The 25,577-nt window shown below is 54.9% G+C and overlaps 6 protein-coding genes across 6 annotated transcripts; 2 read left to right on the top strand and 4 right to left on the bottom strand.

Moving 5' to 3' along the window:
• The first annotated feature begins 256 nt into the window (after window positions 1–256).
• Window positions 257–2,510, top strand: MSC7 (Meiotic Sister-Chromatid recombination aldehyde dehydrogenase). The gene is made up of 3 exons (XM_062875205.1): window positions 257–461; window positions 515–680; window positions 745–2,510. Exons 1-3 carry the CDS (start codon window positions 391–393, stop codon window positions 2,347–2,349), a joined length of 1,842 nt encoding a protein of 613 aa, XP_062738447.1. The 5' UTR covers window positions 257–390; the 3' UTR covers window positions 2,350–2,510.
• Window positions 2,511–2,565: 55 nt separating this feature from the next.
• On the bottom strand, window positions 2,566–6,968 carry GAT1 (Sodium- and chloride-dependent GABA transporter 1). Its single transcript, XM_062875204.1, has 3 exons — window positions 6,295–6,968; window positions 5,864–6,212; window positions 2,566–5,763 (listed from the first exon to the last, which is right to left on the bottom strand). The coding sequence occupies exons 1-3, from the start codon at window positions 6,783–6,785 to the stop codon at window positions 3,748–3,750; spliced, it is 2,856 nt and encodes a 951-aa protein (XP_062738446.1). The 5' UTR covers window positions 6,786–6,968; the 3' UTR covers window positions 2,566–3,747.
• Window positions 6,969–13,036: 6,068 nt separating this feature from the next.
• QC761_119200 (uncharacterized protein) lies at window positions 13,037–15,320 on the bottom strand. Its single transcript, XM_062875203.1, has 3 exons — window positions 14,460–15,320; window positions 13,640–14,390; window positions 13,037–13,270 (listed from the first exon to the last, which is right to left on the bottom strand). Exons 1-2 carry the CDS (start codon window positions 14,538–14,540, stop codon window positions 13,716–13,718), a joined length of 756 nt encoding a protein of 251 aa, XP_062738445.1. The 5' UTR covers window positions 14,541–15,320; the 3' UTR covers window positions 13,037–13,270; window positions 13,640–13,715.
• An 811-nt stretch (window positions 15,321–16,131) lies between these two features.
• Window positions 16,132–20,264, bottom strand: DBF2 (serine/threonine-protein kinase dbf2). Its single transcript, XM_062875202.1, has 3 exons — window positions 18,025–20,264; window positions 16,929–17,967; window positions 16,132–16,866 (listed from the first exon to the last, which is right to left on the bottom strand). Exons 1-3 carry the CDS (start codon window positions 18,608–18,610, stop codon window positions 16,497–16,499), a joined length of 1,995 nt encoding a protein of 664 aa, XP_062738444.1. The 5' UTR covers window positions 18,611–20,264; the 3' UTR covers window positions 16,132–16,496.
• Window positions 18,804–21,435, top strand: QC761_119180 (uncharacterized protein). The gene is made up of 2 exons (XM_062875201.1): window positions 18,804–19,338; window positions 19,401–21,435. Exons 1-2 carry the CDS (start codon window positions 19,266–19,268, stop codon window positions 20,123–20,125), a joined length of 798 nt encoding a protein of 265 aa, XP_062738443.1. The 5' UTR covers window positions 18,804–19,265; the 3' UTR covers window positions 20,126–21,435.
• On the bottom strand, window positions 21,070–25,355 carry QC761_119170 (uncharacterized protein). Its single transcript, XM_062875200.1, has 3 exons — window positions 24,312–25,355; window positions 22,403–24,253; window positions 21,070–22,346 (listed from the first exon to the last, which is right to left on the bottom strand). Exons 1-3 carry the CDS (start codon window positions 24,480–24,482, stop codon window positions 21,555–21,557), a joined length of 2,814 nt encoding a protein of 937 aa, XP_062738442.1. The 5' UTR covers window positions 24,483–25,355; the 3' UTR covers window positions 21,070–21,554.
• Between the last annotated feature and the right edge of the window lie 222 nt (window positions 25,356–25,577).

The following is a 25,577-nucleotide window of genomic DNA, read 5'->3' as shown; positions in this document are numbered from 1 at the left end:
ACGACACAAACAAACACACACACACCCACACATACAACAATTCAACTGCGCTGTATAGAGTTAGTCGGAGAGTCAATTTTGCATACATCCCTTATTATCAATGTTAGTGAGAGCTTCCTCTCTATCGAATATTCTGTATGTCTTGCCACTTGTGACTATGAGCAACTGGAGAATCTGATGTTGGTTGTCAGGGGGCCATCGCCAAGCCCGGCCCCTGCCAAGATGGCACGACCCGCAAGAAAGTGGTGTGAGGAAGGGAACAACCAAGCATCGCGTCCCACGCCGAAGCTGTGCCCACAGCTTCCTCTCCCAACAAAACCAGTCGCGGCACCACCAAAGCGTCCAGGCAGTGTCGTGAATAGGTCAATTGCAGTTGAAAAATCAGCAGCAATGGCGGAGACACTGATGGAGGCTCCCAGGAGCTTGCTCATCCAGCTGCGCCTGGCGATACAGGAGAAAACGTAGGCAGCGAGGATTGATGATGGCGCAAAGATTGGTTGCTAACTACTTTCAGGTCTCTTGCTATCTCCGAGTCCGCATGGTCGATTGTCTGGTCTGGGATTGCTTTGTTTGCTGTTTGGTATATGGCTGTTCGGGAGAACGACAAGCCCATCCTCTATCGAGTCCCGTCGCCGAAGGTTCCGGAGAACGCCGAGATTCTCGAGGAGCCAGCTATCAAGGTGCGCAGGCGGTCGCTGCATCATATTAGAATATACCAGGAGACTAATTGCTTGTACTCAACAGGTCTCTGGATCTACCGCTGTTCAATGCTATGCGCCGGCTACAGGCCAGTTCCTCGGCTTCGCCAACCCTTCCTCCTCGAACGCTATCGACCGTGCCATTGAGCAAGCAAAGGCCGCCCAGGAGCAATGGGCCACCACCTCGTTTCGCGAACGCCGGGCGGTTCTTAGAACCTTGCTTCAACATGTACTTGACAACCAGGAGGAGATCTGCCGCGTCGCCTGTCTCGACAGCGGTAAATCCATGGTCGACGCCCAGCTCGGCGAGATCCTCGTCACGGCCGAAAAGCTCGAATGGACCATCAAGCACGGTGAAAAGGCCCTCCGCCCCTCCCGCCGCCCTACCAACCTTCTCATGAGCTACAAGCGCAACACGGTCTACCACGAACCCCTCGGTGTTGTTGCGGCCTTGGTCAGCTGGAACTACCCCTTCCACAACTTCATCGGCCCCGTCATCTCGGCTCTCTTCTCCGGCAACGGCATCGTCGTCAAGGTCTCTGAGCAAACCGCCTGGTCATCCGGTTACTTCACCTCGATCGCGCGAGGTGCTCTCGTCGCACACGGGCACAACCCCTCCCTGATCCAAACGGTAGTCTGCTGGCCCCAAACCGCCTCCCATCTGACCTCCCACCCTGGAATCTCCCACATAACCTTCATCGGCTCCCGCCCCGTCTGCCACAAGGTCGCCGCCTCTGCCGCGAAGGCCCTCATCCCCGTGGTGGCTGAACTCGGAGGGAAGGACGCCTCCATCATCCTCGATTCCTTGCCCGACCGTGACGTCCCCCGCGTGGTTGAAACCCTGCTGCGAGGCTCCTTCCAGGCAGCGGGACAAAACTGCATCGGCATCGAGCGCATCATCGCCACCCCGGGCATCTACGACAGACTTGTTTCCCTCCTCGAACCTCGCGTCAAATCCCTCCGCCTAGGCCAAGACAAGGACGTGGGCGCCATGATCTCGGACGGCTCCTTCTCCCGCCTCGAATCGCTCATCTCGGAAGCCGTCTCCAAGGGGGCGAGACTGCTGGCCGGCGGGAGGAGGTACACCCACCCTGACCACCCCAAGGGTCACTACTTTACTCCCACTTTGCTGGTCGACGTGACTCCCGACATGGCCATCGCCAACGAGGAGTGTTTTGCCCCTGTGATGACGGTGATGAAGACGCCCTCCGACAGGGTGGAGGATATCCTCTCGGTAGCCAACGCTCCCGATTTCGGGCTGGGAAGTTCTGTTTTTGGAGGGGAGACGGACCCGAGAATACCGGTGATTGTGAAGAAGATCAAGGCGGGAATGATCGCGGTCAACGACTTTGGGGCTACGTACGCGGTGCAGCTACCTTTTGGCGGGGTGGCGGGCAGTGGGTACGGGAGGTTTGCCGGGGAGGAAGGGTTGAGGGGGTTGTGCAATGTCAAGTCGGTGTGTGAGGATCGGTTTGGGGCTTGGTGGTGGTTTGGGGGGGTGAGGACGAGTATCCCGCCTGCGATGAGGTATCCTGTGAACGACCAAGAAAGGAGCTCGAGGTTTGCTAGGGGGGTGGTGGAGATGGGGTACGCTCCGGGGTGGGGGAGGAAGCTGGCGAAGGGGTTGGGAAATATTATGGGGAACATGTGAGAAGGTGACGGGTGAGGCCAAAGGGAGGGTAAGGTGTGAGATAGGTGTCTGAATAATAATGATATTTCAAGTTAAGTGTCAAACGAGTAGCTCGTTTCGGGTGATGGCATTTCCCAGTCACATCGGGCATCACACACTGGCCAAGACATTTTGTATTCACGTGTGCCAATTGTATGCATATATATATATATATATATATATATATGTATATATCATACCATTTGCCATACCTGTTGCTATGCTTTGCTACAACACGCTTTCCTCTCCCTGCTAGTCGGAAATTAGGTATCCCTTTCATTGCCAATCTTCCCTTCAAAAAGGTCGGCAAAGAAACCTAAGCCTGCGTGGACAACGCAAAGAAATTCATCATCATGCCCTCTCCTGCTATTCTGACCCGCTGTGATCCATCATCGTCATTGTTGTGGCCTCCCATACATCCATCTCGTGTGTGTCTGGGCGTGCAACCTTCTTCCTACCCTGAGAAGAAAACGAAGGATTCCAGCAAAAAATTGTCTCTTCTCTCTCTCGCGCGCGCCCCATCCCGCCCATCTCATCTCGAACTAGGGTATCCCGTATTGTCTAACAAGAATCTGTAGGAAAGGAAAAAGATGATGAAAAAGAATCCCGCTGCCCACTTCGCCCATCATCAGCAAAGAGGCCCACGTTGATGCCCATTACCACACCGGGAGACAAAAGAAGGAAAGCGTCCACCAAAATCTAACATATGCCAGCCAGTTGTAGATTTCGCTGCAAAGGAAACAGTCCCATGGGCACCTGATCGAGTGTAATAAGAACCGCTGAAGCCCACCATCAGAAAGACAAAGTACCCAAAAAGACCAGAAAACGCGGGCCGGATGAAGCCATGCTACAAAAACATAACATCACGGCTAGCCTTCTTCCCGCAGTCAACTTCGCCCCTCTCTCCTCACCCGTCTCTGCAACGCCTGATCGATCTATTCAGTGTAACCCAGGGACTCCCACCACACCAATCGCCTTGCTCCCGAAATTAAAGAGCGTTGCGACGCTTTACCATCATCGAGGCTGTTTCGTAGCGAACGCGCCAGCGTCATTGACCACGCCATCCCCGTTGTCTGCCCAGCACCAGGTCAAAATCATCGTGGTATCAGAGAAAAGCCATATACAAAAAGAAATACCCCAAAAAGAAGCCACGAAAAACGTGAACAAAAGAAAGACAAAGCATGGTTATAAATCCATGCTTTGATATTGATTCCGATAGTCCTGTAGAGTCTGCCTCGTACCAAAGCTCAAAAATCCGATTCAGCCCGAACTCGGAGGCTGGCCAATAACCAATTACCAAGGCTCGAGGTTGATCGGAGACTGAGAAGGGTTCCAATGCCCAAGTAAGAACTCCCTGCGCCTGAAGAAACGCACGGCTTTTTAGAGACTCATAGTCAACCACTCCCACTCTTGGGGCTGGCCGCCTGTAACGATACCGCTCAACATGGTCGAGGACTGGTTGCCGGGCGCGCCTCTGGAGCCCGATCCGCCGGGAGGGCGTTGAGACACGCCGAAACTGCTACCGTTGGTAAAGCTCATACTGTTGGTGGCATGGGCTGAGGAGTAGCCGCTGCTAGATCCAACTGATCGGGCGGCTTCGTTCGAACCTGTCGAATTCTCGGGGCTATCAATGTCCATGCTGCTCGAAGGCTGGTCGGCAGCAGATCTGCTGTGGCGACGTTGGCGTTTCGAACCAAGAGTCGCGGCTCTGGTCAAGGATGCAGCGCCAGGACCAGGCATGTTCTTGGGTGGTGCTGCGGCAATCGGAATAACACCCTTGCCACCAATCACGCCGCTGGTAGAGCCAGCGCTACCATGATAGCTAGTAGGGGTGCTCCCAGCCGTGTTGCCCCCCGAGGCGGGGCCGCTCGCGGGACTTTCGCCATCATGAACGCTGTTCGATCGGTGTTGGGCAGCCGGAGGTGTGCTCACTTGTGTGGGCGGATGGTTGGCATTGGAAGTGATGGAAAGAGTGGAGTTCTTCCGGCCGGTCGCGCCCGACAGGTTGCTAGAAGAGCTGGAAGCGGCATTCTTCTTAGATCGAGTGCTGGTTCCGCTGACTGGCAAACTGGGCCCTGATCCACGGTTGCGTTTCTTGATCACGTCAGTCTTCAAGCTGAGCGGACGGACTACTCCATGAAGCTTCAAGAACAGGCCGCAGGCGTTGCAAAGAGGCTGGCCCTCGGGGTTCCGGCGCCAGAGAGGTGTTGTGGTTGTAGCGCAGTTCGTGCACATGGTGGGAGCACTGCTGTCCCCTTGGTTGCCACCGGCGCCCTGGAGGTTCGTGGTAGAGCCGTGCATTGAACCCGGCGGAGGTGAAGAAGGCCGGCTGGCTGCTACGGATGAGAGGCCAGCAGTGAACATGGCATCACCCGGCGGCGAGTTGGGGTTCGATTGTCCGAAGGAATGAGCCATGTTGGCCAATCCTGGTGTCGATGCCGTCCGGGGCATCTTGATTTGGCGTCCATTGGTCGTGCGGAACGACTGAGAGTGAGATCTAGCCAGACCGTAATCCCCATTCGCATCGACAAACTCGGTCGTCGTGCCCCCGATCGCGACATGTTTACGGGGCGGCCCGGCGGGATATCTCGCAGCTTGCGTGCTAAAGTTACCGGGCAATGTGGGATCCCACGCCAACGACGAGCTTGAGCTTTCGAAGCTGTCTTCTATGGTCATCGACAGGTTTCTGTCAGCAAACACTCCGCCCTCCTCATCATCCGACTCGGCGCCCCCAAAAAACATGGGCGGATCCTGGCCCAAGCCAACGCCGGGGGAGCGAGCAGCATGATCCTGTCCGAACACCGTTGACGGATCGATGTGACCAAAGCTACTCGGCGCAGTGAAAGCAGAGGTGGGGTCGGCGCTCGAGGTCGTCGTGGCGAACATCATGTTGCCGCTGTTCGGATAACTGAAATGCTGGCTGAGGGTGTTGTTCATACCGGACGGGCCCGTCCGGTATGGCTGCTGGCGCTGGCGCATATCCATGGAAGCAAAGTAAAACCCCTCGCCGCCCTCGCCCAGTGGGTGAGGGGTGGAGACTGCAGATTGATATGCAGAGCCAGGGGGCGAGTAAAAGTCTGCGCCAGCAAGCGAGCTTGGTTGCATCGTGTTGCCGTTGTAAACAGAGAAGTGATCATGAGCAACCATAGGCGAAGTCGATGGCGAGAAGGTAAAGTTGGGCTGGAAAGGACCAGCAGAGGTGATAATAGGATCGTTGTCGAGCTGGAAGGTGTCCAGGGGAAATGGAACACCTGGCTGATTGTTCGCTTGTGCCATGGTGTTTTGTTGCGAATTGTTGTTATCGAGTGAGTATTGATCAGCGTCCAGTCCGCCGGTTCCAAAGCCACTGTTCATGGCCGAGACGTGCGGAGAGAAGTTGGCAGGTCGTTTCCGGTTCTAGAGACACATTGACAAGGTCAGATCACCTGATCCTCAACGCGGATGCCTTGACACAATCACAAGTTGATACGCGGGAGGGGTCGGCCCGTAGACTTACACTTCTGCTTGTCTCATCGATGCTCGTTTTCCTAACTTGCCGGGGGAGATAGCCGAACTCCTCTGGCACGCGCTGATGTGCGGCCACAGGAACAGATTGCGGAATCATGGGCTGTGCTGCGTCCCTGCGCGGCTTGATGGGGATTGCAGAGGCCGTGGCGTAGCTGGAGCGTTCATCGGCTTGCCTGGCGCTCTCCGATCCGGGGGTAAGTGCCATGCCAGATGGGGTCCCTACAAGTTCATGGTTGATGTACTCGTCCAAGTTCATGGCGTCATGATCCGATGACTGGCGCAACTGCTGGGCGATTCCGCTGGGCGCATTGAGTGCCGCAGCACGCGACCGCTCCCGTCTTGAGGGGGTCCGGAGAGTCAGCGGAGCTCACCAACAATGGCGTATTCCCAGAATGCCATGTGGGAAAGTCGAAAACTTACTTGGCTTCCTCGGCCTGCTTGGCCTTTTGCAGTTTGATATGCATCGCCCTCCATGTTAAGTTTTCCAGCCTGTCCCGGTTGGGGAGGAGCTGCTTCGTCCTCGCGAACAGCTTCCAGATCTGTGTAGCCAAGGGGTCTTCCCTCTGCATCTCATCAAAGCCCTGGACGACATTGGGGCTGGTGCGCTCAAAAGGGGGGAAGACGGCAGCTTGAAGCAATCCCTGGTAAGGGCCATTGTATGGAGCAGGAGCGTCAAAGGGCAGGGCAGGATACCTTGGACGGGCGGAGGAAGTTGCGGCGGTGGTTATCCTCTGGCCGGTGGTCGGCTGGCCTGGGTGTGCATTTGCGGTGACTCGATCAGCTTTGGATCTTTGGTTGTGGGCAGCGTCCTGAGGTCTGCGGGGGAAGCGCCAGTCGTGCTCTGTGGATGTGGGATTCATGGAAGAAAGAGGGCTCATGGTAGAGAACGGCGTCGCCGTGCTCGCAGCCATTGCGTGGTACAATGGATGAGACCTTCTCGACGCTATGTGGTGAGGTGTGGTCCGGATGAAGGAACCTGGCGCAAAGAAGATCGCAAGTCTGCCGTTTTGGCTCTGGCTGGTTCCCCACGTTTGGAGAGCCACCTAACCGCACAGGCCTTTGTGTGCAGGCGGGGGGGTGGTGGTGTGGGGTGGATTCTGGGCAGCGGCCCAGTGCTATAGCAGCTGCTCCCGCTGGACTGCGCTGCGTCGACGAAATGCGAGATTGCGGCAACAAGCTTCGGAGCTTGAAGAGAACAAAACCGTCCGAGTGGCTTTTCTCTTCGACAAAAAGTTCTGCGAAGAGGGCACCCAAAGAAGCAGAAAAATAACAATATGACTTGCTCCGTGTGACACTTGCTCCGTATGTAGAGGTACAGGCCTGTGCTCAGGAAGAAACCGACGAGGAGAAGGAGGAGGGAGGGGTGCGCAAGACCGTGGGAGGATGGTGAAGCAAGGAAGGGGGGAGCTGCTGCACTTGGCCTGGCAGTCGGCAGGGTCCTCGGCGGCTTTTCCTTCAGGTGTTGTGGTGTTGATGAATGGCCCCCGCCGGAGTGGTGCGAGAGGAGAGAAAGATGGGACAGAGTGACAGGGCGCGCCTGAGTACAAAAAGATCATATGAATTGTCTCGACGAGGTCCCGGGTTGGGGATGGGTGGATGCTGGCCACCGCAAGCACAGCAATAACACACAGAGAGACGGGACTATACGGAAACGAAGGAGGAGGAGGAGGAGGAGCAGCAGCAGCAGCTGGAGAGGAGAGTGGGAATGGAGCATGGAGGTGGAGAGATCGTGTGCAAGCCACCCTCCCCGGTCCGTCGACATGCCCATAGGTGCCGGCGTGGACTGCCTGTTCATAGGGAGCAGGCCACTGCAAGCAGCTGGGTATCCATCCACCGCGCCGCCCGCCCACGTCGCGCTGTGCAAGAATCGGGAGCCCGGTTGGGACGGGGGTCATCTTATTCTGCCATCTCGCTGTGGGACCGCTAGATGGATCGCCGGCCTCTCGCTCCTCAGACAAGCATGCTAATTCTCACACTAGTCAAACCCCTAGGAAGCCAAGTTCTGCATACAACGGCAAATCCTACCTGCTGAGGTGTCTCGCCGTTGCAGGACTGTGGATTGTGCCTCCGTGTTCACATTTCCGTAAAACGGAGTGGCAAGGCAAGACATCTTTTAAGCTTATTCCTTCTCAGACTGCTAGAACCCGCAAACATGCCGAGTCTCCGAGGACTGCAAGGTGCAGAGTTGACAGGTGGATAGAAGTGGTCCTGAACAGGTCGACAGGAGACAAAGCCAGGTCTGCACTCTACGGGGTCAGGGTCTCCGCTCTCTGTTTGTCTCGAAGCTGCGGGATCTCGCACACTTCGCCAGGGAACCCTTTTGCGGGCGGATAATATGGGGCCATAAGAGGAAGAAAAGGCCGAGTCCCTACGGTCACCTTTCGGTCAGTCTATGACATGTCTGACATGGCCGACATGGTGGATGCCAAGATATTCAGAATAGTGCGAGTTTTGATCCCTGCCTGTCCATGCTCAAGAGAAACAGATTGCGCAGACGCATATCATAGTGATATTATCTCCACGGGGGTATTGACTTTTGGGATCCGCCGTAATCAGGGAAACCGCAACTTTGGAGAAAGGAAACACGGAACAAAACCAGTCGATGTCAACAGGGTCGGAGAGGGTCTTCTCGGAAGCCACACTGGTGGCCGCAGAACTAGTCTGGTGGGATTGCAAGTAACGGACCGAAGTCGCTGGTACTTCATGGGCCGCAGTGCAACCCCACTCCTCTTGGCGGAACGCACCCAAGTGGGCTGGTGTGTGTTTCTCGGCACGCAGTCGGCCTGCTAAACCTTCACCTGAGCCTATGACAGCGTGGGTGAGGAGAGCCAAACACACCAAGGCTGGAAGGGGAGCTTCTCCTCAGGGCATAGGAGACGGCCTATTGGGACAAAATGCCGGTTATTGGCCAACGCCGCACCGCATGGATGCCCCGGGTAGTGTACCAGGACGGCCCAGCAATAGCCCATGGCGGGGGGGCTTCGAGACAGAGCCATGGTGACAGAGACAGATGCCATGTAAGAGGTTTGAAGTCGGACAAAGAATATGTCACTGCTCGTGCACTGTACGGCTTGAACGCAGCCGATAATCTTGTGAAGCCGATCGGTCTGCTCGGCTCTGTGAGACGGGCGATGTCCATGTCGTCCCACACTGATGGGTGGCATGAGTTTTGAACTTTGCCGCCGAGCGTGTCGTCGTGCTGTGATGGGCAGCCTCTGAAGCGGAGAGCCCCATTCCAGCGTCCTGTCATGTGCAGGTGTCATGATTCCCAGTTCGGATTATCCTGGACACCACCCACCCACTCCGCTCTCCGCAACGCGGGACAGGATGGGTAGAAATGGGTGTGGCATTTCCAGACGCGTGGCTTTGGTGGTGAGACTGCTCGTCTGCGTGAGGGGTCTCGACCTGCGTGGGGTGATGGAGGTGGGAGAAGGGCATGGTTTCTCGCTGGCCATCGTGGCAGTGTTTGGGGGCTCTTCCATCAGCGAAGGGCTTCTAGGTATGCTGTCTACACTGTTGCGGTGAGCATGGGCTTTGTAGACTGAGAAAGGAGGGCATACCCAGCAGGTTTGTATTGCAAACACAATATCGTAATAGTGAGAAGGCAAAAGGAAGGAAATGAAAGTGATGGGGAACGGTTCCCAACATGGTTACAGCGAGGATCAGAAATGGATTCAGAGGGCAAGTACCGAGTACCTGACAGGGGTCTAGAGGGCCCAAGCGCCCTCCAGGATTCCCGTCATGGTGGTACCCCCACAGCTACCGGGCGGGAACAGACGACAAGCCATCGTCAGCTTCCTTCTGTCGTCCTTTGCTGTCAACGGCTCCGTGTAAGACCTTGGATGTCAGGGGATGTCAGTGGATGTCAGTGGATGTCAGCGGATGTCAGAGTAAGAATGGAAACCATTATCATGCCCGGTAAACCGTGCTGATCATGTTGTCTGTCTTGTTCATGTTTGAAGACTACAAACTCATAGGTAGCCAAGCCTCGACTTTTGTAACCCTTCTGCATGAACCACCTACCTAGTATTTCACACCCCCATACTCCTACAAACACCACCTTCGAACAGCGCATCATCAATCTGCCGATCCAATCTATCGACGAGGACGCACTTGCAATGACGACAGACGGACACAATGCCCAATGCGGTCCAAGCTTCTGGAGCATGGAGGGCTCTGAGGCTAGCCCCGGAGCAGTGGCCAAGGGTTGCTTGCTGAAAGCGATATCCCACCCAGCATTGGCGGCCCGTCTTCCATCTGCGTTTTCGGCGACACCACCCACCACAGACAGACCCAGACGGCAACAAAATCTGTCGTTGTGCCTATCGCCATCAACCTCATGTCATCATCATCGTCAACCAAAACAACGTGTCCTGACAACTGTCCACACCGGCGGCGGAGATTCAGACCGAATCTCCACACACAAAGCCCACCTGTCCTGCACGTCACGCAGATGCTTCGAAGCATTGGGGCGCTGGAGACAATGGAGTCCGCTGGAGACAATGGAGTCCGCTGGAGATAATAGAGTCCGCTGGAGACTCTGATCAACGGAGACACACAAGAGAGGCGCTACGATACCCGACTGCAACCGGGCTTGGGACAAGCTCTCTGGGCAGAGCCCCTCCCCTGACCGCCACAACAGAAAACAAACGTGGTGTTTAGCCTTCTTCCTGTTCCTTTATTTTCCGATCTGTGGATCTCCAATACCCCCTCCGTGCACCGGAACGCCTTCGCCCACGTACGCTAACAGCATCACCAAGGGCAGCCGTTGGGGCTGCCCAGAGCGCCCAGAAATGCGTTCCGACGAGGCCGGGTTCAGCAGTTGCTCGCGGCAAAACAACGACGGTCTTCCGACCAGCAGCCACAGACGCTGCCGCACCATCAACCGGCACAAATCTCTCATTTTGTAGCCACCCATGTTGTCGAACACGCAGAAATCCACCACCAAGAAACGACGAAAACGGTCCTACAAGGCAATGCCTACGGAAGCTCGAATCACAGACCTGGTATGAGGTGTGGTGGTGACATTGGTGGTGTCGTCGTCTCCAGCCGCCTCCATCATCCAGAGAAGTGACCCAGCCCTCACTCCCCGGAACCGGCCTCGTACCAAAGAGGGCAGACATCAGAGAAGACATGCGACCCAATCAACCTGTCGTGGTCGTTGGCCGATCTCGCTTCTTCCTTGCCAAGCTTGAAGAGCTACATACAGCCGCTTTGCGGTCAAACAAACGACAGATGCGAGATGACGGTAGTGGGTGCTGATGACTTTGCACACCTACAGTACCACCCAGCACCATCAATGGCATGTGAAAGCTGGGCGGTGGTGGATATGTGCTCTCAAACGTCCAAAGACCGTGCCCCTCACCAAGGAGCTTGTCTTGTCGCCGTCGTTGCCAAGAATCTTGCTGTCCTTTCCTGTTTGAGGTTACTACCGAGAAACTGAGCTTCCGACCACCCGAAACCCTCGGGCAAGCCATCTTCCCCCTCGTCCTCTGTATTGCCGGGTGGAACTGGGCTCCTCAACCGATGTGCCCAATGCCTTTTAGGTGCATTGGAACATTTCCAATATTGAGACTTTCGGTTGGATGGTCCAGCCGCCCAACCCCCTTCGCTTCCGATCACACACTGGTGTCTCGTGCGGGATTAAATCCATTGAACGCGGTCTGGTGGTTAAAGAACGACGTAGGCTGATGACCGAACGTGGAGGCGTGGCCAATGAGCTCCCTGTGAACCCGTGGGGGCTTCGGGGGATGGAGTCTCACCCCGCAACCTTGCGCCCGAGCGCGGAATCGACGTGGGGGTTGATTCATGCGAAGGGCGAGGCTGTAGAAGTTCAAAACGTCAGAATCCAGAAGCCGGTTGTTGGATGGAGTGGTGTGGGTGTCATGTTGGCCTTCGTTCTCTGCCTCTGGAAGGGTGGGAATTGCCATTCATCACAGGAAGTGTCGATCATGATGGTCATTGACATATTGTCCTCTGCCTCCGGTTCGCTGGCAGCTCAAGGGTCGTCCGTTTCTCGGGCTGAATACCTGGGTGATTACGGGCATTGGAAGTGGGAGGCTTTCGTCTTCTTTATAGCCCGCAAGCTCTGCTGACCTTCCGATGATCTTCCACGCGTCTTATCTGTGTGTGATAGGAAACCACACCGACCGTCCACTGAGAGTCTGTAGATCTGGCGAGCGACCATTCGCAATCCTCGTCAAACATGAGCACCAGCCCTAACTGTCAGGTATCTAGGCGCCTTTGGTAAGCCCAGAGATAGCCGGCGTTCCAAGCTGAGGCACTGCGAATCACACCTGCTGTTCAGGTACCATCCAGTCTGTTGCTTCTGCTCACATGGCTAGCTAACCTTGTCGCGGCTATTCGCCCACACCTACAGAATCACTGCACATCATGCCGGCATCCCTCCGTGCCATATGTGCTGCCGTAGGCATGGGCCCGGCAGGGTCCTAAGATTTGCATCTCTGGCTGCTGGACCCGAATCAGACCAGACATTATGTTGGTCAGGATGGTTCCATGGACTCGGTGAACTGAATCTCTAGCGAGACTGTTCGGCAAGCTAGAAGCTCAACGGCTTTGCCAAGTTGGCTTCCCAAGCCAAGACGGTAGCCGGCAGCCATTATCAGATGCTATCGGTCGGGATGGTCCTTGGTGACGAAGCGGATTGCGCTATCGCACATCATCGAGTTTTCCTCAGCCCCGGGGCCTTTGGAAACGAGTATCAAACAAGTTTGGTGAGTTGCGGCATGTGTCACATGCGCCGCCCGTTTCTTGCTGTCTCGGATGGAACACTGCATATACAACGGCGCGTCTTCCATCTTCACGGCCCGGGAAAAGGGGCGCTATCTTTTCTTTCTATGCCACGTGGTAACAAGGTTACAACGCTGGGAGGGGGTGACCAACACGTTGGGCTGGTATAAGTTCGGCCTGCCCTGCTGAATGGCTGCTCTACGCTCCCGTGGTGTTGACTTTTTGCTTCTCTTTCGCCTCGACGAGCTGCGGGCCTGGGAAGGGTATCTGCGAGAAGATGGAGGCTTATTCGACTCGGCGGTTGACTCTAGGGGCACCATTGGAGGCATGGTCCTGGGAAAGCTTGAAAATGGCTGAGCTGATGACTATCTCAACACCCCAAAATTGCCTTTATGTTTATCACGAGTTTCCAGGGCTTGATACTGGTCACCACGGAGCAAAGCGATCCCTGAACGGCCTATACAACACTGAACGATCTACCGAACGGATCTAGTACACAGCTTCTGGTGTGGCGATGGGTGAAGACCTCGAAGGGACCAGTCGAAGACGGGCTTGTCGGTATCGATTTCTGAGAAAACAAGCCCGTAGGGCAGTATATCAGTATCTGTTACAAATATTAATGGCTTCATTATCTGCTTGCCATAACCTGCTTGAGATCCCCTCCTTAGTCCAGTGACTAAATCGAATATCGTCCCCTGATAAGAGCCTTTGGGGTTTGGGACGGCTAAGTATAACATCGCAGGTCAGCTACGCCTCTTTGCTGACTACAGACGTCTAGGATCAAGTCACATCCAAAACCGATTCTCCAGTAACTGAGAGCTTGTCAAAATGGTACTCTGAAATTGTCTGCATCTTGCCTCCCAAAAAAGATATCACCCACACACGAGGAAAGTGACCACCAAGTATATCCTCGAAAGAAGTCAACAGCCACATCCTTCCCAATCACCAACCGACACAAGAAACCGCCGAATTCTCCAAGCAGAAACCACCGTCCAACCCCTCTTCGTTCACTCACCCATAACAATGTTAACCCAAGAAATAGAGCATCTTCACAAGAAGAAAGATAACACAGCAAACAGGTCATCTTCTTTTCAAAGCAACCCAGCCACGGCAACCACGCCACCCAAAACCGCACCCATGATCCTGACCCCGCTATCAACCTTACTCCCCTCCGCGGCGGCATTCCCGGTCGCCTGCGCCAAAAAGCTCGTGGTGGTGCTGTCCCCGCTCACCGCCAACGCCACCGTCGCCAACCCAATGGAGGTGCTGAAGCTGGTGACTCCATTATCAACCCCCGTGAACACTCTCGTCACCGTCTGAGTCTCGGTGCTCCACTTCCACCCCTTACCCCAAGGACCCCAAGGGCTACCACCCGCCTCGCCTCCGGGTCCCCAGCCGCCCGGGCCGCCAGCCCAAGGGTTGCCGTTCCATTCGCACCCGGTAACGGTGTAGACACCACCAGCCCAGGTCTTTGTCCACTCCCCGTCCCCGCCCCAGGCGTTGGAGCCGCGGCCGGAACCCCAGGCGCCGGTGAAGGCGGGAGCGGAGACGGTCAGGACGCCGGTGGAGCCAGCGGCGGAGCAGGAGGCCCACTGGGCGCAGAGGGAGGCGGAGAGGGAGGAGTAGGAGGTTACCGCCGTGGGGGAGGCGGAGCAGGCGGAGGAGATGCAGGAGATCAATGGGGCGGCCTGGGTTGGCTCGGCGCAGTAGGAGGTTGGTGCTGGCCAGGTGGAGTCTGCGTCCCAGAGGGAGGACATGCAGGATTGCTTTTTTTTTGGGGGGGGGGGAGGTTAGTTGGAGGTATTGTTGATGGAGAATTGGAAGGGGAGGCTTACAGCGCACTCGGGGGCACCGCCGTACCACTGGGCGTTGGCGGCCGCCGGGGCAAGGAAGGCCGTCACGGTTGAGGGTCTCATTTTGATGGTCAAGGAAGGGACAATAAAAGAGCAGTAGCGTTGACGATGAGGTTGAAGGAGGAGAGGAGGATAACAAGGTGAGGTGGGAGGTGGGGGAGAGAAGTGAAGAGGTTGGAATGAGACAACACAAGACAGGAAAACAAGGGATGGTGGGAGGGGGGTTTATATAACCCCCTACGTTATACTGATCGACAAGTACCTCAGCGAGCCTGATACAACGAGAAAACAACAAATAACATATCTCATCCGGGCGGTACGGCAGACGACAGAGGTGGAGGTGCGGGCTCTTCAAGCGGACCAACTAGTGCTGAGTCCAAGCAGTCCAATCTTTCGGTCTGCCCAACGTTAAGACGACAACGGAAGGCTATGGGCGCCGAGCTATGACAGACGCTGCAGGTCTGGCTTTAGCCCCGAGGTCGCTAGCTCCTCGACCGAGCCAAGTTGAGTTGGCATGATCAGAGCAAGAATGAAAGAAAAAAAGCTCGGATTGTCGTCAGGCATCTGGCTGTTGGGTTCCTGTTGAGCAACAACATCGTCCAACTGCCGTGTTCGAGACTAGAGACGCCGCTGGGACTGATATGCCGCGCGTCCATTTGGTAGTCCATACCTTTTCTTTGCCGTGTACGGCACCTACATTATCTAGATACCTGTGGTTGAAAATAGCAACCCCATGGGAATGTTGCCCTGCTTGCGGCTCTACCAGAAGAATGCCCCGATCTCGTACCGCCAAGACGGCCACGCAACACATCAGCGGGACCGGGCCGAAAAACACCGAGTGTGTTGAGCCTTTCCTGCTCGAATACCATCTCATCTATTCAGCTCCAGATCCTTGAAAGAAATCCTGAACATCACTCTCGGGACCGAGAGGTAAGGCGGCAGGGCTGGGGTGGGGAATACATTCGTCCTGTTTTCGGGGAGCAAAGCCAAAGGTCAGAAGCGATTGGGCGTCGGTCTTGCTACCTGCCATTGCCTGCCGTGTAGCTACATGTAAGCAGCAGCACGTCTGTCTGTGATGGACGACATGCTAGACAGAGCTCGCATGTGGCGGCTGCGCATGCCAGATGCCAAATCCAAGAGCGTTGTCGGGGGCAGAATCAGTCCCAAACACCCCGGCCGGCAAGTTCCATCTCAACTTCCACCCACCACCTTGAAGCGTGGTCACTTGATTCTTTATTTACCTTCCCCCCCTGGCTCTTTCCATCCAATGACGTCTTTGGTGGATATCTGTTTTTCCCTTTTCATACCCAAAATCCCCATCTTTAGGGCTGTGAGGGTGCCCTGAATCTGTTACAAATGCCAAGCCATCGTGACAAACATGATCGCCCTCAGGGATCATAGCAAGTTATCGATTCCATCAGACTGGGCCCAGAGTGGAGATCACATCTCAAGATTAGATCCCGCTGTTGGATTGGCCAACCGCTTACATCCAGGCTGACGACGACAATGTGGTGTAATGCTGTTACTTGTCACTTGTCTGCCATCTCCAATGTCTCGAATTACGCGTCTGCAACACAGCATTCCAGACCCCGCAGCCTGAGGCGGCAGCATACTATCCGCAAAGATGATCACTTGACAACCAATTTCCCTTGCGTTGCTGACATACCCACAGCCTGTTGTTCTACAAAAGCACAAGTTCATACTACGGTAAACTAACACAATTATCCTGCTTGCCTTTCTTGCCTTGCCTTCCCGCCATCTATCCCCTTCCCTGTGAAAACGCATCAACGACGCCGCGGCTCTCGCAAAGCAATGCAAACACTAAACCAAGTACTCAAGGCTAGTAAGGTAACCAAATACAAGCACAAACATGATTGAACAGACCCTCCTTCACATCAACTTAAACTCCCTCCTTCTCCTCTCCACCTCTTCCTGTGCCCCCCTCAGCTCCTTCATCCAGTCCCTCGGCTTCCCAGGTGAGGACTGCAAATGCGCCCCCTTGGACCTCCTCTGCTGAGCCTACAGCATGGTGCCAAAAGAAGGGGCCGCGTCCTCCTCAAACGGAATCTTCTTTCTTGGGCTGCTGCCATCCTCATTCGCCGGCTTGCGGTGCCGGAAGGTAAACCCGACAAACAAGCTCTTGCTCATCTCATCATCCCTGTCGGCCATGCCCTCAAGTGCCTGCTGCTTGTCGTGCACTTCCTTGTACTTGGCCATATCTGCCTCGTTGGAAAAGTCGTCAAAGTAGCCGGCGTCCGTCTCGGAGTCGAGCTCGGGGACGAACGGCGCCTTGGTCTCTCTGAGTATTTCCCAGTCCACTTCGGCAAAGTAGGGGTGGTTCTGGATATCCTTGATATTGGAGAAGCGCTTGGATCGGGAGTTGATGCAACTTCGAACTGTGTCAGTTTTCTGATCGCCGACAATGTTGCCTTTATGGTGGGTGGTACTCACGTTGTGATAAAGTTCCATGTCCGGTTGCTCAAAAAGTAGCTCGGATCTTCCCACACCGGCCTCTTCAGCACCTCCCGCCAGTGCTTCAGATTCCTCCACGTCTCATCCGCGTTGCTGCCGGCAAACGGGGGGAACCCCGTCAACGCTTCAAACAACATGCACCCCAAACTCCAGTAATCAACCGTAAAGTCATACTCCTCTCCCCTGAGCACCTCGGGAGCCATGTAATCGGGCGAGCCGACAATCGACTTGGCGTAGTTCACATCCTTGTCCCTCATGGACCGATATCCCTCCCGACGCTCTGCCACCGTACGCTGGTCCATTGGCTTACCGAACGGAACCGACGTCTCGGACGCCTTCTCCAGCCGGATCCTCATCGACTCGATCTTAGCGGGTGCGAGGAAACCGGCCGCCAGGCCAAAATCAGTGAGCTTCACATGGCCGGTGGAGTCGACCAGGAAGTTTTCCGGCTTGAGATCGCGATGAATGTAGCCCAGCTGGTGCAAGGCATCAACCGAGCAGAACATTTCCGCGATGTAGAACCGTGCATGCCTGTTGGACAACACCCCAGTGTTGTTGAGAAGCGTCCGGAAGTCACCGCCTGGTACGTATTCCATGGCAAGATAGATATTCTTGTCATCCTGGAACGAGTACAGCAGGCGGACCAGCCACTCGCTCTTGGCCGTTGTCAGAATGTCTCTCTCCGTCAAGACATGTCTAATCTCGTCGAGCTTGAACAGCAGCTTTTTGCTCATCACCTTGAGCGCGCACACCTCCTTGGTATCCTTCTTTTGCGCGAGGAAGACTTGACCGTAACCGCCCTGGCCAACTTGGGTGAGAATCTGGAAATCACCTTGCCTCAACCGGACTCGCCTCTTGCGGAGATTGGCGCGTTCTCGACCGGCGTACTTTGACCACATTTGCTTGTACGTCTCTGGGTCGGTCTCGGGCGGCTCGGGATATTCCGCCTTGAATGCATTGAGGCGGTTCTGTCTTTGACCGACATAGGTCAGGAGATCAAAGTAGTAATCGAGGAAGTCTATCCGTCGTATGTATCAGCAGGGATGCTCATCATGAGTGCTGAAACTAGACTTACACAACTGAGTGACATTGACCAAGCGCTTAACGTTTGGCTTTGACAAGATCTCTCGCTCCTCGGCGGTGAGACCCCGTGTCGTGTTGAACTTCTTGACAGTCCCTTGCGGTCTCTCTCGCTCTCGTGGCTGGTAGAGCTCTTGACGAGAGAGGGCGGCATGACTTGGCTGATATGTCGGCTCTTGGAAAGGGTCGCGCAACGAGACGGGTGGTGTGTTTTCTTGCATGTGGCTTCTCAGGGGACTGCCACCCTGCGTGGCGTTCTTGTGGACAAGACTATGCTCAACGGCCGATGGCCCCTCCTCGAAATGCTGCACGTTGCTCTTGCCAGGAGATAATGGGGCCGCAACGCTTTGTGGGCGACCCAGCTTGACGGGACTGTCGAGGATGCCCATGCCGGGCGGTGCTGCGAGCTTCAGACCATCAAAGGCGGCGGTAGGAAGATCATGGGCGCCGGGAGGTACTGTTCGCTTGCTGGGGCTGCCCTGTGGAGTGCTGACTGGGGTTGTGAAGTTGGTTTTGATCGGTGTGGAGGGGCGATTGTCCTGTTTCCCACCGGGGAATAGATTGGCCATGAAGCTCGCCATGGCCGTGTCAGGGGTGCGCCGAAGCGATGTGTGGAGATGTGATGGCTTGACCTTGTCTCTGCAGGTCGATAAATAGCCTGATAGTAAGATATGCTGATGTCTGTCGACTACCCTGCGGCCTGTCCGTTGTCTGTTCCAGCAGTAGGGGTTAAGAGATGGGATGCCGGTACAAAACAAAGCTCAGGAGAAGACCGGAAGATGATGTCAAGCGTCTCTGGTGTGCCTCCACGCAGGAGACCAAGCAGTCGCGCGCAGATGGAGACAAGCTGAAATCATGACGACCCAACTCGTTCTCTCCCGCTCTGATTGGGCAGCTTGCGCCAGAGGGGCTGCGTCAACACTTGTTGGAGGGGTAACGGCTCCTGCGAGTGCTCCAACCGGCCGGCCAGATGGCGGGGTGTGGTCTGTGCTTTCATGTCTTGGCACTGCTCAGTCCAGCTGCTAGGTCGCGTCACTGCAAGTTGGATTGGAGAATCTTCAGCCAGCCACTCTCGCGCACCATCCCTTCGCAATCTCACATATCGATCACCGAAGCAGCTGTTGAAAAGGAACGAGGTTATAAACTCAGCTATCACTACATCGGCGCGTCCACAAGGGGCAACCGGGACAATATCGAGAACACGCGGGCCCCTGAGTTCAGCAGCGGACTTGCAGCATGGCAAAAGAAAAGAAGTACAACCCAGTACAGGCCCAGCACAAGGCTGACAAGGCCAAGGCTGTCAAGAAAGGTGCGTTTTCTCTTCCCAATGACTGTGCTGAGGCCGATGACTAACATGCTGCGCGTCCACAGGCAAAGCAGAGCAGCAAGCGAGAAGAAACGAGAAGCTCGCCCAGAGGAATCCGGCCAGAATAGAACAGCAAATCAACGATCTTAAGGCTATAAAAGAAGGCGGCGGGAAGCTTACCGCTCTCGAAGAGCAGTCACTCGAGGCGTTGGAGAAGGACTTGAAGGCAGTCAAGAAAGCTCGTGAAGCTCTCGGAGACCGAGCGCCCCAGTTTGGTCGTGGGGGTCCGTCAAAGTCAGGCCAGAGAAACGACGGAGTACTTGGGAAGCGGAGAAGAGACGAGGACGAGTCGAGTGACGACAGTGATGTTCCCGAGGACGTGAGAAGAATACCTATGCCGCGAGACACACCGCCGCCTATCCCCAAAGAGATCATGGACGAATGGTACGCCAAGCGTCGGGCCAAAAGAAACGCAAACCAGGAGCCAGTGACAGAAAGGGCTCAGTCAGAAAATTCTGCCACGCCAGCACCAGTTGTGGAGTCCAAGATAGTGTACGAGGCCAAGCCGGTGGTGAGAGACTTGCGGAAGGAGGCGGTCAGCGCATTTGTTCCCACACATGTGCGTATGAAGATTGAAAAGGGCAAGGGACAAGGCGGCCTCCTCGAGCCTGAAGAAGCTGATCAATTGGAACGGGAAGGCTACCTTCGGGCGCCTGACACCCAGCAATCTGCCCCAAGCAAGGTTCCTCATGGGGTGACGCTTGAGGAAGTGGAAGACGAAGACAACTAATCTGACAACCCCAACCCACCGGTTTATCTGACAAATGTCTCATAACGCTCAGAGTCCGCCGAGGGCGGCCAATGTCTCACGGGAAGCCTCTTCGCAGCATTCCACACTGACGCCCGACATTTGCTTGGCATCAATGCTGGGAGAGTGTTTGGTGAGGTTGATAGCCAAACCAGGTGTCACTGGGCACACTGCAATCTCCAGTCTGACAACCTGCGCAGTGATACGATATGGCTGCAGAGGCCTTGTCAAGGTCTTGGTCGCAGAATGGTTGTACCTGTCAAACTGCTTTCATTATGTCATGCTCACTCTGGTTGGATAGGAGGGACCGATACAAATGCCACTGCACAGCGCATTGGTGTCGTCCCAGCTTTTTGTAAGGTTCCTGCATCAGATGGACCCTGATCCTGAATGCGATCAGATTGATAACTGCAAAGGGCAAGGATGCGCAGCATTTGGCCCAAGCAACTGGATGAGAACATGGAGGAATATAAGACTGGCGGAAGCGACCGGAAGATGGTGCACTGGAAATTCATCTTCCACAACTTACCGATCCCAACCGCATCACACACGCCTGTCACCGGAATGTTGGACCTTGTGCAAACCGCTTACGGCCACAAAACAGCGCACGTGCATGGATATAGCATCGTGGTGGCATCTGCAATGGCGTTTCGTCAACATTTGATGACCGCTGCTCAATAGGTAGCTTCTTGTTCCTGTTCCTTGCGGTGAGCTTTGACGCATAGTACGGCCTGATCTGATTCGATAGGTACCCAGAGCGGCAGATATCATCACCCAGTTTCATCGCATCGGAAGACCATCATGGAAATAAAAGTGCTCGAAAATTCTGGATGTGCGTGTGCTCATAATAAAACTTGCGTTTCCTCTGCTTCTTCCGTCTTCAGAGATCCCGACTACCTTGTTTCAAACTACCTCCAACAAGCCCTATCACAACAGCAGCAAGAAGCACAAAGGAATGAACGAAAAGGGTCCAACAACGTAAAGAAACAATGAAGAAAACCATGCGCTCGAGAACTCGCCTTCTCTTCAACCAAAGCAAATGCTATGCATAGCAATGCTCGACCTTCAAGACAAAAGTCCACCGCAAGTAGCAAAAGTAAAAGCAACCAACAGAGACTACAACAAGCAAAGAAAAGAAAGCCCGCTTGATATCCCCCCTTTCCCACTGCATCCATGCCAAATCAATGTCGCTTCACTTGTTTCCTTTGGGTTGGAATCCCGCCCATTTGCCAACCACCATACCAAAAGTCTCCTGGCATAAACCACAAACCGATAGAGATAATAAAAGTAAAGCTAGAAGACAACGCTGTGGTTCGCAGGGTCTCGCGTCACGCCGCATCACCCGCCGTCATTACAAGAACGTGTCCCACCTCCAACTTGCCTGCAGAGTCTCCTGGCTACAGCTGGACTCCTACAACTTTCCATGCCTAGCCTTGAAGATAGCAACCTTGTCATCATAGAACAAGATCTCCCTCAGCCGTAGCTTCACCGAATTAGCCCCTGACTCGACCCAGCCGTCGTCATACTCATCGACCAAGTCCGCACTGTTGTTGTTGCTGTTGCTGTTGTTGTTGTTGTTGTTGTTGTTGGCGTTATTGCTGTTCGTCCCAGCCGTGGTGCCTCCTATCCCAGTCCCTGTGGTCTGGTCATCATCCTCATCCCCGTCATCCTCACTTTGTGTCTCCTCGGGATCGCTAGTCGCCGTGGTAGGAGTGTTGTCGTCGTCTTCATCTTCCTCCTCGAGCTCCCCTTCGTCTTCGCCATTCTCAGACTGCTCATCCGAGTTGTCCGACTGGTGGTCATTCTCGTCTTCCGATGTATCCTCCGCATCCCCCAAATCAACCCCATTGGCTGACGTTGCACCGGCGTTGATGTTGTTGAAGCCATTATTGGAAAATATGCCGTTCATCTGCCCAGTAAAGGGATTCGCTATTGCTGGAGGAGCCGAAATATCCGGCGTGGTTGTTCCACCACTGGAGTCTGCTGCGCTTGATGAACCTGTCTCGCGGGATTCAAGCATTTCAAAGCATTTACTACCGACACCAACGTAGCAAAGCCGAATTTCGAGTCTCAGGGTAATAATGTCTGCAATCTGATGGGCGAGCTCTCGCGGTTCGAGTTTCCCGCCTGGGTAGTCTGCCACGTGAGCAATGTTAAGAGAACGCAGCTGCTGAAGGTTGAAGAGGCGTTGTAGGAAGGTGTGCTATATAGTCTGTTAGCTTGGTCCCTTTTAAGGGAAAGACAAAGTAATTTGCTTACCCAGTCCTTGTATTCCAACGACACGGCCAATTCCCTCAGATTGACCATGCGTCCGCTGGTGAGGTACTGTACAACCTCCGTACTTAGAGCCCAACTTCTCCACCTGGTGTTGTCGTTATTAGCAACATTGGGGTTGGCAGGGGGTTTGGCAGAGCTATCCAGCAGGAGTTTCCGCAGGCTTTGTGGATGTCTTCTCAGACAACCTTTGAAGACTTCAGCCAGCGGAACTGGGGGGCTGGAATCTCGTCTGCGATCTTGCAAGAACAAGACTTCAAGGGTGTTAGGCGCAAGGGTCTCTCTGATGAAGTTGACCAGAGCCAAGGTAGTAATGTCTGTATGAATTGACTTGAGGGCGAGATGGTACTGCAAGGGTGCGTTTGATGCTGCCATCCTGGACCCGTTGGGAGAAAGGCTGATTCCGTTGTTGACAGATGTCGGCTGAAAATTCTTGCGTAGCATCTTCCATAGGTTCTCGTGCTGGGCACAGTCGAGGAGCGTCAGATTTGTCAACACCGTCCAATCTAACGCCTGCCTACAGACATGCAGTGATAGTGTCACTCGCTCGAGCTCAAGGGTCTGTAGTTTGAGTTTGCCGTCCAGAACCTTCTTAGGGCCAGCTGTCGGATTACTACCCCTGCCACCTTTCAACCAATCTTTCTTCTTGTCCGAGGCATTCGGCTGTCCTTTGTCCGCAGCAGTATCGTCTTCGGACTGCTGAGTCTGCGATGGGCCGGAAGCGCTACTGGGTGAGGAGTTCCCAGTTAATGGTGACTGTGAGGAGGCTGTCGAGACTGGTGTGGTTGGCGAAGCGTTGTTCTCTGTGGCAGAACCAGCAACGGCTACGAGCTTCATCTTGCCTCTTAAAGAGCGGTGTTGCCTGATGTCATAGATCTTCCCAACCAGGACACCGATAACGCCCCCTAGACGCCTCTCGCCAATTGTGCTGCCTCCTGGAAACTGGGCTTTGTGGTCCACTTGTCGTAAGCCAGGCCCATCCCAAGCCTGAGCAAAGTCCTTGTGTACCGCATTTGCTGAGATACCCACACGGAGTTCTTGAAGCGTATCCTTGGAGCGCTCTATAAGTATGGCCATCTCGTCCAGGTAGCCCACTTCATCAATGTCCAGCACGGTCAAGCTCGTGAGTGGAGGCAAGACGCTAAAAGTTGGGTATTCGCAGTGGTAATTCGCGTAAGAGACTGGAGGCCGAGGTGAAGGGTGGGCGGCGTTTTCTGGAAGCATTATTCCCACAGTTGTGACATGGCTCCCTTGGGGAACAAGTGCAGTTGTACCCGCCACTGAATTTCCGTTCTGAGAAGCAGAGTTGCCGGACTGCTCCGAGTTGTCATGCCAGCGGACCCAGACCCTGCTGAGCTTACAGTCTCTGTCGGGCTGCTCAGCCAAGGATGCCAGCGCCATGAAGATGTCGGACAGCACACCGGTGGGCATGTCCCATATGAACGTCTCGAGGTTTTTCATTTTGGCGATCGCGAGTGCCACCATGGTCCCAAGCATTGTTCCACTCTCTTTACTGATCATGTACTCAGCAACCCAGTCGGCCGGCCCGTTGCCCAGCGAGAACTTCTTGATGTATTGTGCATACTCGTTACCCTTGAACTTAGCAAGTTGACGCGTATTTCGTGGAAATGCTCTGCGCATGGTGCGAGCAAAAGCGCTTCCGAGACACAGCGTCTTGAGCCCGTAGGTCAAGGCGTCCACGCTTTTGGATTCTGTTGCCGTGATGTGTCCATCTGGCCAAACAATATCGAACCGTGAGTATATCAGAGGTGTAGCAAGCCCGTGTAGAGCCGAGTTCGTCAAGGCAAGTGCAGTCAGATCGTTTGTATGAGTAATCTGGAGGGCACCATGTCAGTACGGCACTCGCATGAAGGCTTGATAGGAACAAAGATACCTCCTTAACGATCAGCTGCAAAATATCGACTGGAAGTTCGAGCAAGGTGAGGGGTCTACCCTGTCTGGGGGTAACATTGCGCTCTTGGTCCTTCTCTCTAATATAGTCGGTAACAACTTGAGTAGAGTTTCCTTGAGGTGTTCCGCTGGGTGCTTCGATTGGGGTGTCCATGGCTGACGGAGCCTCCTTCAGGCCAAGCGAGCAACTCTCATCGCCCGGCAGGATACCCCTGCTGGTATCCTCTCGTTTGGAGATGCCCCGGCAGCACCCCGAAGTTGAGAAGTTGATTGAACGGAAACGCAAATATATCTCGACGAGCGAATCGGTGGCTCGCGTTGTCGATGGGACTGGCTGGGGCCTGGCTTTCTATGCGCCGTGTGTGATTGAGTTTCGGGAAGCTTGAATGGCCCGGTGCACTAATACAAGTTTTGATGCTGCTGATGGCGCCTATTACTTAAAGCAACAACTCAGGAGGAACGACGATGATGGACTGATGATTCAAACGATGGCAGGAGACGCGTCAAAGGGCCCGTTCTCGACGCGAACGTATCAATACAGTGTTTGTCGTGGGCGGCTGGGGTGGTGTTGCAGCCCTGTGTGGAGAGATCCGCCCGCTCCTGAGCGCACAGGGCAACGGGCACGAGCGGAGCAGCGGCCAAGCCAAGCTGGTCCAGACGGCAAACAAGGCCAAATTGGGAATAGCGCTTCCAACCCCAGATTTCGACTAGAGCGGTTCTCGATCTCGAATGGCTAGGAATGGGTGACTGGACAGCTGATAATGGAATTTGTGACATTCCTGTAGAAGACCAAATCTGTACACCGAACCCTACGGCGGATGCTTTCAGTCTCTGTGGCCCTCTTCACCTCGGGGCTCTCTACGCTGTACTGTGCACAGCATACACCACGAATACACGTCTTGGCGCTCTTACACATCCTGGTCGGCACATGTTCTCTGGCGTTGGCCTGGTCCGTCTTGGCTCGGCTTGTCACTTGAACTCAACCCCACCATGTCCGCATGCCCCTCGTGCTGAGGTCAGTGGTTTGCTCTGCCTGATCAGCTTTCGCGTTCCCGATGTTGGATTCAGAGTGTGACCCAAGCCAGAGAGGAATTGTTCGACGGGAGAAGGCTATTTTCAGATGCAGCCCTCGCCGGTTGATGCCGATGCGGAAGGTGGAAGTCCATAGATGGAAGCCATCGCTGACGCCAGAGGACCCCTCCTTGCATGCGCAATCCCGCCGTCACCTTTTGATTTATTGCCGCTGTAG

The sequence above is a fragment of the Podospora bellae-mahoneyi genome (genome assembly GCF_035222275.1).
Source record: "Podospora bellae-mahoneyi strain CBS 112042 chromosome 1 map unlocalized CBS112042p_1, whole genome shotgun sequence".
NCBI classification, from domain to species: domain Eukaryota; kingdom Fungi; phylum Ascomycota; class Sordariomycetes; order Sordariales; family Podosporaceae; genus Podospora; species Podospora bellae-mahoneyi.
This window is presented reverse-complemented; position numbering and strand designations above follow the sequence as displayed.